The sequence below is a fragment of the Oryzias melastigma genome, linkage group LG15, assembly GCF_002922805.2.
Source record: "Oryzias melastigma strain HK-1 linkage group LG15, ASM292280v2, whole genome shotgun sequence".
NCBI classification, from domain to species: domain Eukaryota; kingdom Metazoa; phylum Chordata; class Actinopteri; order Beloniformes; family Adrianichthyidae; genus Oryzias; species Oryzias melastigma.
Genome location: NC_050526.1, coordinates 3,088,065 through 3,104,317, shown reverse-complemented (window position 1 = coordinate 3,104,317; position 16,253 = coordinate 3,088,065). Strand labels below are relative to the sequence as shown.

Sequence of the window (16,253 nt, the reverse complement as noted above, 5' to 3'; positions counted from 1 at the left end):
AATACATCAGAATGCTGATGTTTGTGTGCAAATCCCAAATAAATGTGTAAAGTTTTCATAATGATTGTTGCAAAATGAACAGCTGGTGTCAATGTCCTTTTGGAGTCTTTGGGACATAAAAGATTTAACAGTGTAGTATTTTTATAACATTTTAAAATAAAATTATTTGACTTTGTAAAGGCAATAATCATACTTTATTCCGTCTTTTCCCATACTCATAAATATTATATAACTGGAAGGATAATATCTGACGACACTCCGCTCGGCTACCTGAAGCAGTTTTTCTTTATGCTTCAAAGAGGGGCAGAAAAACTGAAAACACTTTAAAATCCCCTAAGAATACTGTGAAGTTGTAGGCTGAACGTCAATAGGCATTCGAACAAAAATATGAAAAATATATATTTTTATTTTATTTGAAATTAATTTAATAATGAATTAATTTGGTCTTATGACTTAAAAAAGACTTAAAAACAATAAAAAAGTTTACATCGACATCCTTAAAGTCACTTTTTGAATGTACAAACTGCATGACAGCTGAGATCTTTACAAAAAAACCTCAATAAAACACTATTTTTTCACAAGTTATAAAACTGTGTTAAATACAAATTATTTGAATATGGAAACAAATATTTCTTGGACATAACTTCTATCAACTAGTTTAGCCCAAATAAAAATCACTTTTTATTCACGTTCTCTCTTGAAGTGGTATTAATATTAAACAACAATCAATCCAAGTAAAGATTGAGTCATAAGACTGGAAAAAACAAACGGTAAGAAGTGAACTGTCTCTCTGATCTGATGCTTTATTTAACTTATCTTGACGATATATATATATATCACTTTCTTTTTGTAAGATAAAGGAGGACATATTGACAAATTAGTCAATCCCCCGCCCCATAATCTTAGGGTTATTTTCGGTAGTTTTTTAAAAAATTCTCCTACTCCTAAAACACACCACTCAGCACACTGAATGGTGTATTCTTCTGTCTCACCACAAGAGGGCGTTTCCGTTTTTTTGAGCTGGTCAGAAGAGCCTTGTTATATTATTGCCGCTTTCACTCAAAGAATATATGCAGAGCAAACGAAGCGAATTATTATTTTTATAACTATAATATCATCTTAAAAATTAATTATAAAAAACAAAACTATAATTATTTAAAGTAAACAAGCACACTCATTGTGAGGCTTAACAATGGGGAGTAGTTTTTATCTTAACCAGTAGGGGGTGCTAATGTACTGCTGAGCGTAGAAGCTTATTTTCCCATTTCCCTTGGACATTTTTTTCCCCAAAAAAACTTTATTAGCAAAATTGTATTTTGTTACATAGAGTCACAAGGAAGAAAAAAAAATACAGAACATATTACAAATAATCACAAACTTAAAAGGATTGGCATAATTAATTAAAATATTATTAAAAAGTAATAATAAATAATAAATAATTAAAAAAACAGAAAAAATGCTGTGAAGTTGTGGACTGAACTTTAATAGGAATTTGAAAAAAATATTTTTTAAAAATGTATATTTATTTTGTTTTAAAACAGCAATTAATTTGGGCTTATGACTTAAAACAATTAAAAGATTTATACCAACATCTTTAAAGTCACTTTTTGAATGCACAAATTAAATGACAGCTTAAAAAAAGCCTCAATAAAATACATTATTTCACATATTACATATTATTTTCCAACTAGATTTTGCAGAGAATTTCATCAACAATGACACAATTAATTGGCTTAGCCTTAATAAAAACCTAATTTTATTCACATTCTCTAACACAGTTAGTGGTATTATTATTAAACAACAATCAATACAAATAAAAGATTGAGTCATAAGTTAGGAATGGTTAATATCCACTTCAGATGTCTTGGACTTTATAATTTTACTGACTCTCTTAGACCTATATTAATCAATGGGCTGTAATTCCTTCTTTTTTCACCTTTACAGACGTTTACTTATATTTTTTTTTATTGCTTCCCAACTGCTTTTGTTTTATATTTTTGATATATATATTTTTTCCCTGACATATTTTTTCCTTAAAATCCATATTTTTTTTATTGCTAGATGCTTAAACCCACAAATAGCACAACCAGAGGAAGGCACAGCTGTAAAGACTCATCCTGTATTTATGCATATGTCTATAAGTCCCAATTTTTCTACCCCATCATAGTCATGAACACCTTAAATTGGTGGAAATTCAGATCTTTCATCCTCATCACTCATGAAATCTTCTTTGTACATTTCATTTTTGAAGAACTTTTTCCTAAAGTGATCAAATGTTCTCAGTTGTCATCCTGCACAAACTCTTCCTAAATGGCAAAGACATCTCCTAATGTCCTTTTTTGCTCTTTCTGAGTGTTCCCTTCAGCTTATCAAGATAGATAAGTCTCTTTCATTTGCATCACCATCCTTAAAGTCACTTCTTGAATGTACAAACTGCATGAAATCTCTGACATAAAATATGGCAAAAGAAACCTTTCATTGGATCTGCTTGCAGGGTGAGGTTTATCTAAAAAAAACTACCACATGTTCTTTACTTAATACCATCAGGATTTCCGTCCCTTGGAACAGTCGTAACCCCACAGAAGTCCCACTTCACCACTGAGAAGTAGTGTGTCACTTCTGTTTGGTGATAAATGGCACCAGTGTTTTGCTGTTTCACAAGCTGAATGGTCACGGTATGCAAGTTAGCGGTCTTTGGTGTACGAAGGCAGGACTGTTGTAGAGGAGAATCGTGCGAGTTACTTCCAAACTTTAGTAAACCACAGATTACTGGTTATTTTTCATGGTGCTTTTCTTTTGGTAACTTAGGAAATATTGAAGTGGAAAGCAAAAGTAAGACTGAACTACATGTTTGCTTATAAATAATTAATTAAATACCAACTTGGCTGTATTCTAAATTGATACAAGTATTGCCAGATAATGTATTGCGATATTTCACTGAATTTATATTTTCTTACACCCCTAGTTTTAACCAAAGTATGCTGCACTTTACCAACCGACACATGAGTGACATGTTGTCACTTATTGACGCATGGTTTAGGACCCCTCCGAGTCAATTTTTGAGGTTTTGGGTGTCCCCAACTCGCCATTTTGTGGCTTAATGGCTGTTTGTAAAATCAAGGGTCCACAACCATCGGTAAGCAGTACTGGATGGACCACACGCGCACCAGACCTCAGGATACGGCCAGTATCGGTACCTTAACCCAGTACAAGTACCCTAATCCGGATGCAATACTGGACACAATACCAGGTGCTGTAGCAGGCCCAATCCGGTACCACATGCAGTACCTGATGCAAACCTGTGCAGGGTTAGGCTGAGGAGCCACCATGGAGAGATAAAAGAGCCACCTTTGGCTCTGGAGCCGCAGGTTTCAGACCCCTGCCCCATAGCTACAAGCTGAGTCTACCACGACATGGGGAGGCGTCGGCAGAGTCTTCAAGCTTTCAGGCTGCCGCCCGTTATTTTTTTAATCATTGGCGTGGTCATGGATGTAACAGTGGCAATCAAGCAACTGTCAGGCGTGCAGAATGGCTCACTTTTTATACACCCTCGGGCTACTGATGGCACTTGATATGGCCTGCCACCATCAGGAGGCATTTACACATTGTCCAGATTTTACACATTGTTGGCGATCCGTCTTGTGGTCACCTGGTTTTGTAATGGTGTCATCCTCACCTGTCACTGGAATGCCTCCACATGACCTCAAAATGTGAAAACATTGCAGCCACCGTCTGGCGTTTTAGGATATTAGACCATAACATTGGCAGAATTGACTACTTTGGCAATCTAACCCACAATGCGATGTCCACCCATGTGGATGCCAGGTCTTAAGAGGTTAAATCCTTAAATGATACATATTTAAAGTGTACATGTTCCCAAAAAACAGACAATAATCACAATTAATATTCTGAGCTCCAATGCATACATTTATTATTTTCTAAAATCTTTTAACATGCAGGTAAAAATTCAAATAAACACATCCAGATGCTGACTTGAGATTTCCTTTGAACATTTGCAGTGATGCATGTTTAATAAATAGGCGCCACAAAGTAACAACACAGGAAATTCCATCAAACATCCGCAGTAAAGCACCAAAGTCGTGGTCTGTAAAATTCATTTCATGGGTCTATATTTATAAAACAACAGAGCAATAAAAAGGAACAAAACCTTTTGACAGTTGAAGTAAACAATAAAGACAAAAATAATACTGATACAGTTTTAACATCGATAGATGAAAGTTAGAGCTCCAAATATAAATCTGGGCGTTCACTCATTTAATGTTTTTTCTAAACCTGAGTACAGTTTGTGTTGTCTATAGTCTCTCCAGGTTTATGTTAATTAAAAAAGTAACATAAAATGCATTTTTTTGTGTACATAGCATGAGATTTCTTCTAAAATTTTAGGAATGCCTGAGACAAGTTTCAACTTTAGACGCATTTTATGGCTTACAAGCAAAAAATAAATAAAAAATCTAAAGCTTCGTTGGGATTTATTTCCCTATTTTTTTGGTTGTGGTCCAAAAAAAGCAGAGTAACTGTACTGGCTTTGTTGCTTCTAGTCTAGAACCCGCAGCTGCCATGCATCTTCTATCTGTTTGTCAACCACGTTTCCTGCTCGTGCCGTCCGAGTGTGATGTCTGCCAAGTATCACACGCAAAGGAATGTGGTCGATCTATATCTGATTTCCACAAAATGCTCCGTAACCGTTAGGTCTTAAGCTTTGTTCCTGCTTCCTTCATGGCAAAGAATTCTGCTGACAGGAACATGAATGGACATTAGTCCTTGTGTGGCCCTCTCAGGATATTTTTCAAAGTAAGAAGTATCTTGAGATAGCAACAGGAACACCCCCCACCCCTTTATAAAGCCACATTTTTCCTGTTGTTCCTTGATTCCTACTTTTGCAGCCTCTTATTCAGTAGGTGGTGTTTTCATAAATTTTTCTGTTTTTAAAATACCTTTTATATGATATTTATTCCAAATTGCGGTTTAAGTCTAAAATGCACATTTTTACAAAAGTATAAAGTTGAAGTAGCTGCTTCAGAATATCAGCAGAAAACCATTCTTGCTGAAAAGTGATTTTTGTAAAACACCATATCTTCTTCACAGTTACCCCTAAAGAGCTGCCTCGTCCAAATTATGGGTCATCTTCGCTGCCCACAGGGTTTTGGCGCGAGGATCTGTAATCCTGGCATATGACGACCAACCTGTACAAGTTCAGTATAACCACCAAAGCGTTCTTTATGGCGAAGAAAACCAGCATCTGGTGGATGGTTTCAAAAAGGATCATGACGGTGAGCCTGACCACCAGAAAAGGGCCGTCCTGGATGAACAAGGCCTCCAAGATGTTCCAAATGTCTGTGCTGTTTCTCCTCAGCAGACCCTGTTCCTTTGCACTCAAGTCCCCCTCGCTGTCTGTCACCACTATTGGAAAAAAAATAAACACACAACCATGAGGAGACTTAAAACCTGCAGGGAAATGCATTTGCTTTTTAGATTATCTGCCGTTTGTGAGGGAGCTGGTCTTCCCACATGTAAGTTTGTGGTCACACAAACAATCAGAACATAAGACAACGACTGCTTTGAGCCACATGAAAGCTTTTTCCGTTTGTTGTCGCATGAAAGCTCAATAAACAGTTTGTTTGCAAGGGCAGACATTCAAACCGCTGCCTTCAGCTCCACAACAACTTCTGCTGCGTTTGCATTCAATAATGAGGATGGAAGGACATCCAGTATTTGAAGAAAATTAAGGTATGTATTCAAATCAATGTGAATCAGGAGCAGACAAAAATATTCTGATGCATCCACTTGTATACAAATAGATCTTCCTCGTCTGGATAGAAATGGTATATAGTTATATAGTGCCTTTCTACCTTAATCGGAGGCCCAAAGCGCTTTACAGTCACATACACATTCACATTCACACACTGATGGTGGCTACGCTGCCGAATACTGGCACCAACCTTCCACCAGAGGCAATTTGGGGTTCAGTGTTTTACCCAAGGACACTTTAACACATGGGCGGGCAAGGTGGGAATGGAGCCCACAATCTTTCAATCAGGAGTCAACCGCCCTACCGCTGCACCACGGCCGCACCGTGGCGTGTACTATTGGATAGCTCAGATTTTGCTCGCCATGTTTTTTGCACCGCTAACAAAAAGGGGGCTGTAAACTAGCGGGAAACAAACAGATGATGGGAAGTAGGTGCCCAGCGGCAACAGTTTCCGTGACTATACTGTGCTTTTGTGTGGTTTTTCAGATGTATTTTTGGGTTTGGTCATGGTCTGAGTTGTCCTTTGTAAGTCCCCACACAAGTCCCCGTTGTGTATTTCTGTTAAATGTCCTTCAGTCTTTTGAAATGTCTGGTTTTCAGTTCTCTATTGTCAGATTGTTCTGTCACTCTTTTGTGGCTCCAAAGGTTTTATCAAGATCCAGTTTTTAGTTTCTATCACTATGCCTGGCTCCCTGCATATTGGGTCTTACATCACTCACAACTCAGAGGTGAATTTCTAATGAACTCCTCTGTAGAAGCTATATGTCTAAGAAAATGATGCAGAGTTTTGTGATTTTGCCTAAAAACGGCAAAACTATAACAACTTTTAAAATAGATCAAAAGATGATCTAAGTGGTGGATGCTGCCATCGCTGAGTTGAACATGAACTCCTATGTAGTCTAAAAGTATACAAACGTGATGTCATTAATAAGACAGTGGTATCAAAACTGGGTCTGGATTGGTTCATAGTGAAATATAAAGAAATAAGGAATTCAAGGATAACTTTATGGTGCAACAATGAGTCTATAAAAGAAAGCAAATGTTCACAAACGCCAATAGTTTAAAAGGAAACAGTTCAAGGAAGACTGAGACAAAACGCCTCCAAAATAATGAGACTGATGAAGGATGAAGACTGATAGAATATTCTGGATATGACTCTAGTTACAGCTCCAAAAAACAGATGAGTTATAGATAAGAGCTCTCATGGATAAAATCCTGCACAATGAGTGAAGGATAAGATTGTAATGTCTATATTTCCACATGACTCAGACTTATTTAAAGACATAAAATAGAAATGTGTTGATCTCAAAGCTAAGAAACATGCTCTCATTGACTTTAGTTGTATTTTGCTGCATTCATTGGAGGGTTTTTGTTGTGTTTAAAGACCCACTCCACTGTGTGTTTTTAACATGTTCTTGTGAAGTTTTTCTGTTGACGAGGACATGCTTTTATTTCATCCCATTTTGACTATTGCAATTCTTTTTTTAAATTTGTTTTAAAGTAAATCGGCTACAGTTGGTACAAAATGCTGCTGCAAGGTTTTTAACAGGAACCATGAAAAATGTGCTGCTGGATAGCTCCAATACTGCTCGTTTTTTTATTTTATTTTTTGTATCGATAATGTTAGGCTGGAGTTGTGAAGGGCTGTTAGAAGAACATTTAAACAGAAAGCCCTCAGCAACGGGGAGGGGAAGGGGGCGGGATTACTTCACAGCAACGGTCCCACCCACAACTCAGAGGCAAATTTCTAATCAACTATTGCAAATATATTCCTTTTCAAATTAACCAAAATTTGCCAGAGTTTTGATCGAAGTAAAAAAAAAAGTATGGCACATGATATTTTTGAGAGGCAACATGTTGGTTGGTCTGTTGATAAATGATTCAAATGAGAAAACAACTTTATTTATAAAATCAAACATTATACCTACGTTATTTCCTGTCTGGAGTATAAGTGCAGAGTTATTATCCTCATAGCCAGAATCCATTTACAAACTAGAAAGCTGCTTTATGAATATTTCAAACCTTTAATAGACTCAATTACCATAGTTCCAAGAACAAACTTGTGTTGAGAACATTTCTCCTCTTTTTAAACCTCGTCTTTAACCGCAAGACTTAAAAAAGTCCTTCTTTTCTTCTTTCTACTCTATAGGTTTAAAACAGTGTTATTTATTAATTGCAAAAACAAATCTTTGTTTTGTCTTCTCTGCAATTTCAATTTTTTTCACAGCTAAGATTTTTTCTATAAATGACTAGGTTGCAAAAGAGATAAAAGAGGAAGTTCTTTCAGATTTCAGACTTTCACATTGTTTGCTGAAATGTTCTCACGCTGCCATAACTGTCTCATAAGCTGCAAAGACATCATGATCTACAGAAGCATACCGGACAAATGTAAGGGGAACTGCAGCATGGTCCAGGTCCATACGCTGAGGATGATGTAAACCAGCTCAGGACTGTTGTCTCTGCAAACACACACACATACAAGGGCTCACATAATGCAGGCTGAATGGTTGGTTTCACCAAATCTGGCCTTCTTTGCAAAAAGTTTGGACATCCCTGACTTAAAGTGAGAATCATTGGATCATATAAAAGTCTATAGGATTCTGTCATGTTTAAATAATCGATTTACAAGTTAAACTAAGTTTTTCGTGTGCACTGCAAAAAGTGAAACATTGGATCAAAGCACTGTAATTTGTAAATTAAAAATGTTAGTTTTTTTTAAATAAATGTTTAAGTTGAGTAAAACATTAACTAAAAATTTTAATTTGATGAAGACGATTAATCTTAAAAGTAAGAAATTACAGAACTTTTTTTAATTCATCCATTGTTTCACTTTTTACAGTGTATTAACACGAAATGCAAATTATTAATTTTTGCAATTACATACTCTTCATTTCTTCACATAAAACAGGAACAAACACTTGAATACATTTTTACTAAATCAATATACATTTCTAATTTGAGGACCAAAATTTACATAACAAAAAAATCTGTCAGGGAAATTTTTTATCAGCATTAACTCAGGGCTCATATGAAATATTCCATATTATTCACTGTTAAATGTTCACTGTAAATGTCTAAATTTAAATAAAAAGAAAGTTTATAACAAAATAATTTTCTTATTCAGAAGGATAAGGAAGTTGATCACAGAACCAAATAAATCTGTTATTCTTGGCCCTTAAGGCTCATATTTTAATTAACGCTTATAGTTTTCCTGTTAGCGTTTCTTTATTTGCGGTTTCACGTATTCGCGGATATTTTTTATTCATGTGGCTCTTCCGATTCGTCACAAAAACTCAGACAACTCAAGACGCTTGTGTGATATTTTTGAATCCAAAGGAGGTGCTCTCGCTGCTGAGGTGCAACTACGCACAGCGGAGACCCCTCCGGAGCGCGGAGGGCCGGGGGAGCGCCATCCGCGCTCCCACTCCGCGAGAGGAGCACCACCACCTCCTCTCTCCATGTCCCAGCATAGAGAAATAGCATCAAATGGCTCAGAAGCGGGCAGCAAATATCCTGATATGCTAAAGAAGATAATCACGGAGAAGAATTATCATCTGCAGCAGGTATTTATTATTGATTTAGGAGGAAGCGCGCACTCCTGATATTAATGTACAGAGTACAGAGAGACACTCCTTATCTGCATCATAAAGTACGCTGTCGCAGCAGCTGCTTTTCTGAATTAAAAAAAAACCTCTTTATGTTGAGCAATACTCCAATCTTATTTAATAAATGTTTTAAAACGTATGATCAGAAGTGTTTTTGATAATATGGGGTGGTGACAGACATCCTTCAGCTGCGGGGGATGGGGGTTCTTCCGTATTCGCAAATTCGCGGATACCTCCAGTTCCGCGAATAAGGAGCAAATAAGGGGATAATGAGCTTTTATATATATATATATATATATATATATATATATATATATATATATATATATAAATATATGTATATATACAGTATATATATTATACCCATTCCCCCCTTATTCCCTCTTTATTCGCGGGACTGGAGGTATCCGCAAATTTATATACAGTATATATACATATATTATATATTATTATATTACTATATTATATTCTAGTTCTTTTTGGAGATTTGTTTACATACAGCAGAAAAAGTTTTTTGAAAATAACTGAACTGAAAAAACCTCTTGGATAAAAGTCAAAACATCTTCAACAGTCCAGATACAGTAACTTTTTGCTGATTTAGTGATGGGGCAGTTTATATAAGTTTACTCCTTTCTGCTCCTTTTCATTTATTAACTGGTCTAATTTTATTTTGTATTTTAATGTTAAATGTTGTTTTAATGTTAGTACGTGAAATTAAAAAATAGGTAAATAAATAATAATAAAAAAAAAAACTTTTTCTGCTATGGAACCATCCTGGAGAGTCTTCACAGATAAGCTCCAAATGTATTTAACCATAAAACCAACAACTTGTGCATTCTTTCCTCCAACATCAGATCACTCCAGAAGCATCTGAGTTACGGAATAATATTTGATATCAGACTTTTTATATTCTTACCTGTCTTTTATGCATTTTATTGCTTTTTGTAATTTTATGCTGTTTTTTTTTTTGTTTGTTTTGTTCTTAATTTTCCTAATTTTAAGCGTTCTTTTTACTTTTAGGTACCTTGAAGGAGTTTTAAAGTGCTATAATAAATAAAGCTTCATCATCATCATATTATGGAAAAAAATCATTTTAACATTTGAATACTTAAGTATGTATTAAAAATGTAGTAATCTTAAGATTTAATATTTGAATAGTTCCACATTTTACTACACTAAAAACAATTCATATTAAATGGGACGATAAAAAATAAACTAAGAATAACTAATTTCTTTGTTTGATACCCACTTGACATCCGACAGCGTCTCATTGGTAAATTCCAGGATGTCTGCTGCCGTGCCGACGAAAATCAGAAGAAGTTGTGACAGCTTGTCTCTCGTGACCCCGCCTCCAAGAGGAAGGAGCCATTTCCCTACGATGAGGAGAATGAGCAGGATCTGATGAAGAGCCAGGATCCATTCATTGGAACACACACTTGACAACACATGGTTAATTTTCTAAAAGGAAAAAAAAGACAATGGACAAAAAGAGGTTAATGGACAAATGTTTAAAACCTACGACATAAAGGGGTTTTTTGTGGAATAAAAAATATCAGCAAATCAGTTCTTGTTAATAACACATATAAAAAAATAAAAGACATTCCAATCAACAATCCTGCTACAAATTTGAGTTCTTATATAATAAGGAAGAGATGGGACAATATTTCAACATTCTTGAAATCAACCAAATACCGTCCACTAATTCCAGCTTTCCTGCAAAGCAAAATACAGCGTGTCACAAACAGACAGACTATTTCAAATTCTGCTTATAAACTTTACTGCAAAGCAGCTGTTTTCTATTGCCTTCCACCGGGACACCACCCATCGGGGCCCCAACGAGTCTGAGACAGCCCGAAATATAAACATTATGGCAAAGCTGCTTTTTTGTGCACTTGGTTACAAATAAAGTTCTAGAAAAAAAGTACTCATAAACTAAGCAGAAACTCCAACTAATGAATATAAAACCTTAACATTTTATTATGGGAATTTTAGACGATACAAATTACATTATAACTAACATGTTAAGCTTGTTTTTTTAATTGTCATCAATTTAAAAAAAAAAAAAAAAAAACTACGAAATGTTTCTCTTAAGGTATTTTTGCCTGGATGTTGGTTGCCAATCTATTAAGTAAGGGATAATACCCGACGAAGTGTGCGTTATGAGAAATTAACGCACGACGCGGAGGCCTAAACCGTCCGACGCGAAGGCTTGAAAAGAGTTTGCAAGAAACTGGATTTCTTTAAAAAAGATTCTTGACCCACAAGGAGTGGATTTCCACACAGTTGATAGAATATCTATAGAGGTCCAAACGCATTATGGGACATGGATTCATATGATACACCAAAGCCTTATGGTATGACCATATATGGCTGCATTGATGGATTTAGTCGGCACGTAATGTGCCTGGAGGCTTATATAATAAACTTTGTTTTTTGACAGAGCACAGCTTTTCCTAAAAAAAACTATAAATTTTTCCTCATAATTTTATGAGTTTATTCTTATAAAATATTAACTTTTTTGCTCAAATGTTATGACTTTATTCTTGTATAATAATTATTTTTTGTCTTTCATGGTGGCTGTAATACTCCATCGAGGCGGGATGCTGGGAACGTATTAGCATGATTTAAATATTAATACTTACAAGTACTCTACTACATAGTAGAGAACGAATGTAACTTTTTAGATAAAAGCTTTTTAAAATAAAATAAATATCTTTGTTTAGAGTAAAACATGCTGAGACAGAGGATTTGCAGATATAGAAAGAATGCAGTTTTGAACAGTTAGTTGTTAGAAAAAAATTGAAGAGAGAAACAGCTATAACAACTAGAACTGCTTATAAAAAAGGAATTCCACCACATTTCTTAAATATCAACAAAGTTCTGCTGTGACTTTGACACTATAAACACAAGAAAAAGAAGGGATGGGCTTTCTTTAGGGGGAAATTCTCCCAGGAACAAGAGTAGTTTTGGCACAGGTGGTGAAAGACTGTACCATGGAGTCGGTTTCTGACAGACTCTCAACATCAACCATCATTTGATCTCCTGAAGCTTTCAAGAGCTCAGCTAATTTATTCTTCAATTGCATCCTTCCTGTTGCCTAAAAGCCAATCAAAATGCTCCGAGCTACTCCCCACATAATGGGGTAGGGTCCTGCTTATCGACTTCAGTTCTGCTTTAACATCAAGACATTTACTTGACGGCGCCGACGACCCATCTTTCCTCCAATCGTCCCTCTACTGGATTCACAGATCCCATTCTGACAAATGTCATGCCATTAGACGTTCTCCACCATCACCAGAACCCCCTTGGGTTTTGTGGTTAGCCCCTTCCGGTCCACAAGAACGACCGCACCAGCTCAAAAACCTTTACTGCATGTTAATTCTGAAGGCAGAGACGGACGGAGCCGCTCTGTTTAACCGCGATACATACGTCGGTGAAGACTGGACACACTTATCTCACTTCACACATGTGCACGCACACACAGATATCTTCCTCTATACACAGAAACTTTGCATTCTCACAGAACATAATCAATAGGAATACTCCAAACTATAGAGCCTCATTACATCGCTAGGTTTGTGCATCTTCCTTTCAGCTTTGCTGTGTAAGAATATAAACAAATAGTCAAGCGCCTGTTACTGAAAAATAAATATTTGGGTCATCTTAACTGAATGAACCACCCAAACAGTTTTGGAAAAACCTGGACATTAAGAACAGGAGGAATCACTAAGGAGATATTTTATGACACATTAAGATAACATTAACTGATTATCTTTTGAGCTATTTTAAAAGCACTCCCACATGTCTTTTTAATAATGATTATGACGTTTATAGTCCAAAACAACTGTGTTGTTTTTCAGGACATATTTCTACAGAGGTCAAGTAGTTCATTTGATATTCACCTCTAGGTAGTGGGCGGGATCTTGGCGCTAAGCGACGCCTCCCCCCCTCCTTGTTGCTCAGAGAAAGCTCTTTTTCCAACAATATTTGTTTTTGTCTGCTCCTGACAATAATTTGAATAAAGAAGTACTCAGAAATGCAGTTTCAAGCTTAAAACATTTTCTTTATATAAGTCCTCTTGGTGGGTGTATTGCCAAATGTCTGGCGATACGTATCACGATACACATGTCACAATACGATATGTATCCCGATACATCCCACGACAGTACCAGAAACAATATTTTACTAGTTTTCTAGAGTATCACTTTAATAAAATATTTTATTTAATGATCAGAACACTAACTGGAACTGTATCTTACATACAAGTTGCTTTTACTGGAGCAAATTTGTGGTGCTTTTCTTTTAGCTAATTAAGAAATATTTGCTCTTAAAAGGAACAGTCAACATTGTCTGATTTCTACAACAAAATATTTTTCAATTAGAAAAAAATTAATAAAAATGGGTCTTGACTAATAAGGTTCTGTAAGTATAGCTGAGAAATAAAAGTACTATTTATTTACAAAGTTACTTAATGTAGCCGGACCTGTACTTTTAAAACGGTTCAGGTTTTTTTTTTTTTTTTTCAAAACTGTGTTGTTTGCTTATAAATAACTAATTAAATATTGTCTTGGCACAATTTTTAATACGATACAATGAAATATCACAATATTTCATTGTATCGATTTTTCTCCTCCATTGTGAGAAAAATGCTACAAAAACGTAAAAAAAACATCAAAAACCTGATTTTCATTAGGTCTTTAAAATTGTTTACCCCAACTAAACTAATCAGGTGAGGAGTTATACCTCAAACTAGGGTTGGGAATCACCGGGTACTTCACGATACAATACGATCCACGATACATGGCTAACAATATCGGTGATATCGCCATACTGCAATAATTGGTTAAAATTGTCTATAATAACTCACAATATATAGAGGAACATATATTTTAGGAAAATATATCCTCATTTATTTTTTTGCTTGAACACAATCATACACAACTTGTGTCTTATTTTGTGCTACAAATAATAAACACTTTTGTACAACGTTGCTGAAATTACTAATACTTTGACAAGCTTTGACATCAATTGAATTTGAATTATCTCAAAAATTCAGTGTTAACAATAGTGAACATGGACAGCTGTACCACTACTTATTGTAAAATTGTTATAAACAACAGAACAAAAATTAAATAATTCAAGTAGCAACACGCGCCCCCTATCTACCTCTGAAACACAAGGCCACCACAGGATGACAAATATAACGTTTTACAGCCTCTTTAAACAAAAATAAAAGATTAATACTTGCTGAGAACCTATCGAGAAACAATCGCAGGACTAAACGATATATCGCAATATCGATGTTATCAACCAATCAACAATTTGACACCAAACAATGCTCCTGTTGTCCCACACTGGTTTTAGAAAGTGATTCAAAAAGCACTTTTTCTGGTGACAATGGAGTCACTTTGTCTGATCAGTTGGGTTATGACCACATAACTTTTGCAGAACTGGACACGGTCTGACTCAGAAGTTTAAGTCTGCACGGCAGAATGAGATTCCGGTGTGGACAAGAATAAAAGAAACATTGTGCGTTTCCAAACTGTTCCGAAGACATTCATGAGATGGAGTGGGAACTAGACGGAAGAAGGTTTTACTAAAGTGAAAAATAGAGGAAAAATATTCAATATATCTTTTAGTTTATTACAGTGTTAAACAATACTTGTATAAGAACCACATAGTTTGCATGAAGAATTACATTCCTTTGGAGGTATAACTGTCATTTAAGTGCTTCGTCCGTATATTACATTATATCATTGCAGGCGGAGTCCAGAATCTGTTGTTCAGCTTGGCTTCCTTGGCTTAAGTTTTTCATACTTGTCCTGTTTTTCTTCCTCCGCCACAGTTTTAACACCCATATTTTGCTACACAATTTACTGACTCCAGGACGTCCACAATGCAAGCTTAGCCTTTATAAGTACGTGTTGTGAAATGTTTTTCTAAATGAAAGGCTTTGAAAACATTCAACCCTGAGAAAACGCTTCACAGTTCTAAAACAATGTTTTTTATTATCTCATCTTTATGCTCGGCAGAAAAGAACTTTGCAGAGGTTGAGAAATTGCTTTTATGCGAATGCTTTTACTCTAGCTCTTCATCTGGATTTTCAATCTGCAGGCGCTTTTGTCTGGAGGTTGTGGGAAAGTCTTCTTCATAAATGCCATGAAGGTTTCCTCGGGGGATCTCGTGTGTTCTCTGGATCCTAAAAACCACAGCCTTGCACTCTTCATCAAACACATCTGGATGTTATTTACAGCTGAACTGACTTGGGGAATGGTTTCTACATTTCTTGACTTGTATGCTTGTAAAACTCAAAGCAATGTGAAAGCTAAAACCTTAAAAAATGTACTTTTTTCTTACTACTTGCTCTCTTTGGGTTTCTTAGTCAGCAAATAAAGCCAAACGTGCGTCAGCTTAAATACTTCCTCTTCTGTTCTGCTGAATTTATACGGCGGTGTAAGAAGTTTTTAAAATGACATCATGATCTAAAAAAAAAAAAAAATCATCTCAAAAAGGAGATTTTGAAGTGTACCTTCATATAATCTTCAACCTGGGAAGTGTTGTTTATAGAAGTGTCATTCGGAGTCAGAACTTTCAGGATATTCTCCAAAGAGTCAAGGTTATTGCACTGAAAACAGAAAAAAACACTTAATATTAGTTAAAAAATCAAAGATAAAACATTTTTAAAGGGCTTCTTAAAGACCCACTCCAAAGAAATAGTGCTTGTAACATGTTTCTTCTAATGATGGACATATTTCAAGAAAATTACGACTAAAATAGTATTTTTAAATATTTCTAGTTCTGTGTGTCAACATTTTCTTCATCTGAGCGGCTAAAACTGTTTAGCTAAAGCTCCGATACTGCTCGCCATTTCTGTTACT

General features: G+C 35.6%; 1 protein-coding gene across 1 annotated transcript in view; it reads right to left on the bottom strand.

Moving 5' to 3' along the window:
• Positions 1 to 1,982: 1,982 nt before the first annotated feature.
• LOC112161715 (transmembrane protein 26) overlaps positions 1,983 to 16,253 on the bottom strand; it is a 16,473-nt gene continuing 2,202 nt past the window's right edge. The window contains exons 3-6 of the mRNA XM_024297095.2: positions 15,905 to 16,000; positions 10,625 to 10,833; positions 8,150 to 8,229; positions 1,983 to 5,421 (exon numbers count right to left, since the gene is read on the bottom strand). Of these exons, the coding sequence (XP_024152863.1) occupies positions 5,135 to 5,421; positions 8,150 to 8,229; positions 10,625 to 10,833; positions 15,905 to 16,000 (672 nt within the window). The 3' untranslated portion in view covers positions 1,983 to 5,134. The remainder of the gene's footprint in view (positions 5,422 to 8,149; positions 8,230 to 10,624; positions 10,834 to 15,904; positions 16,001 to 16,253) is intronic.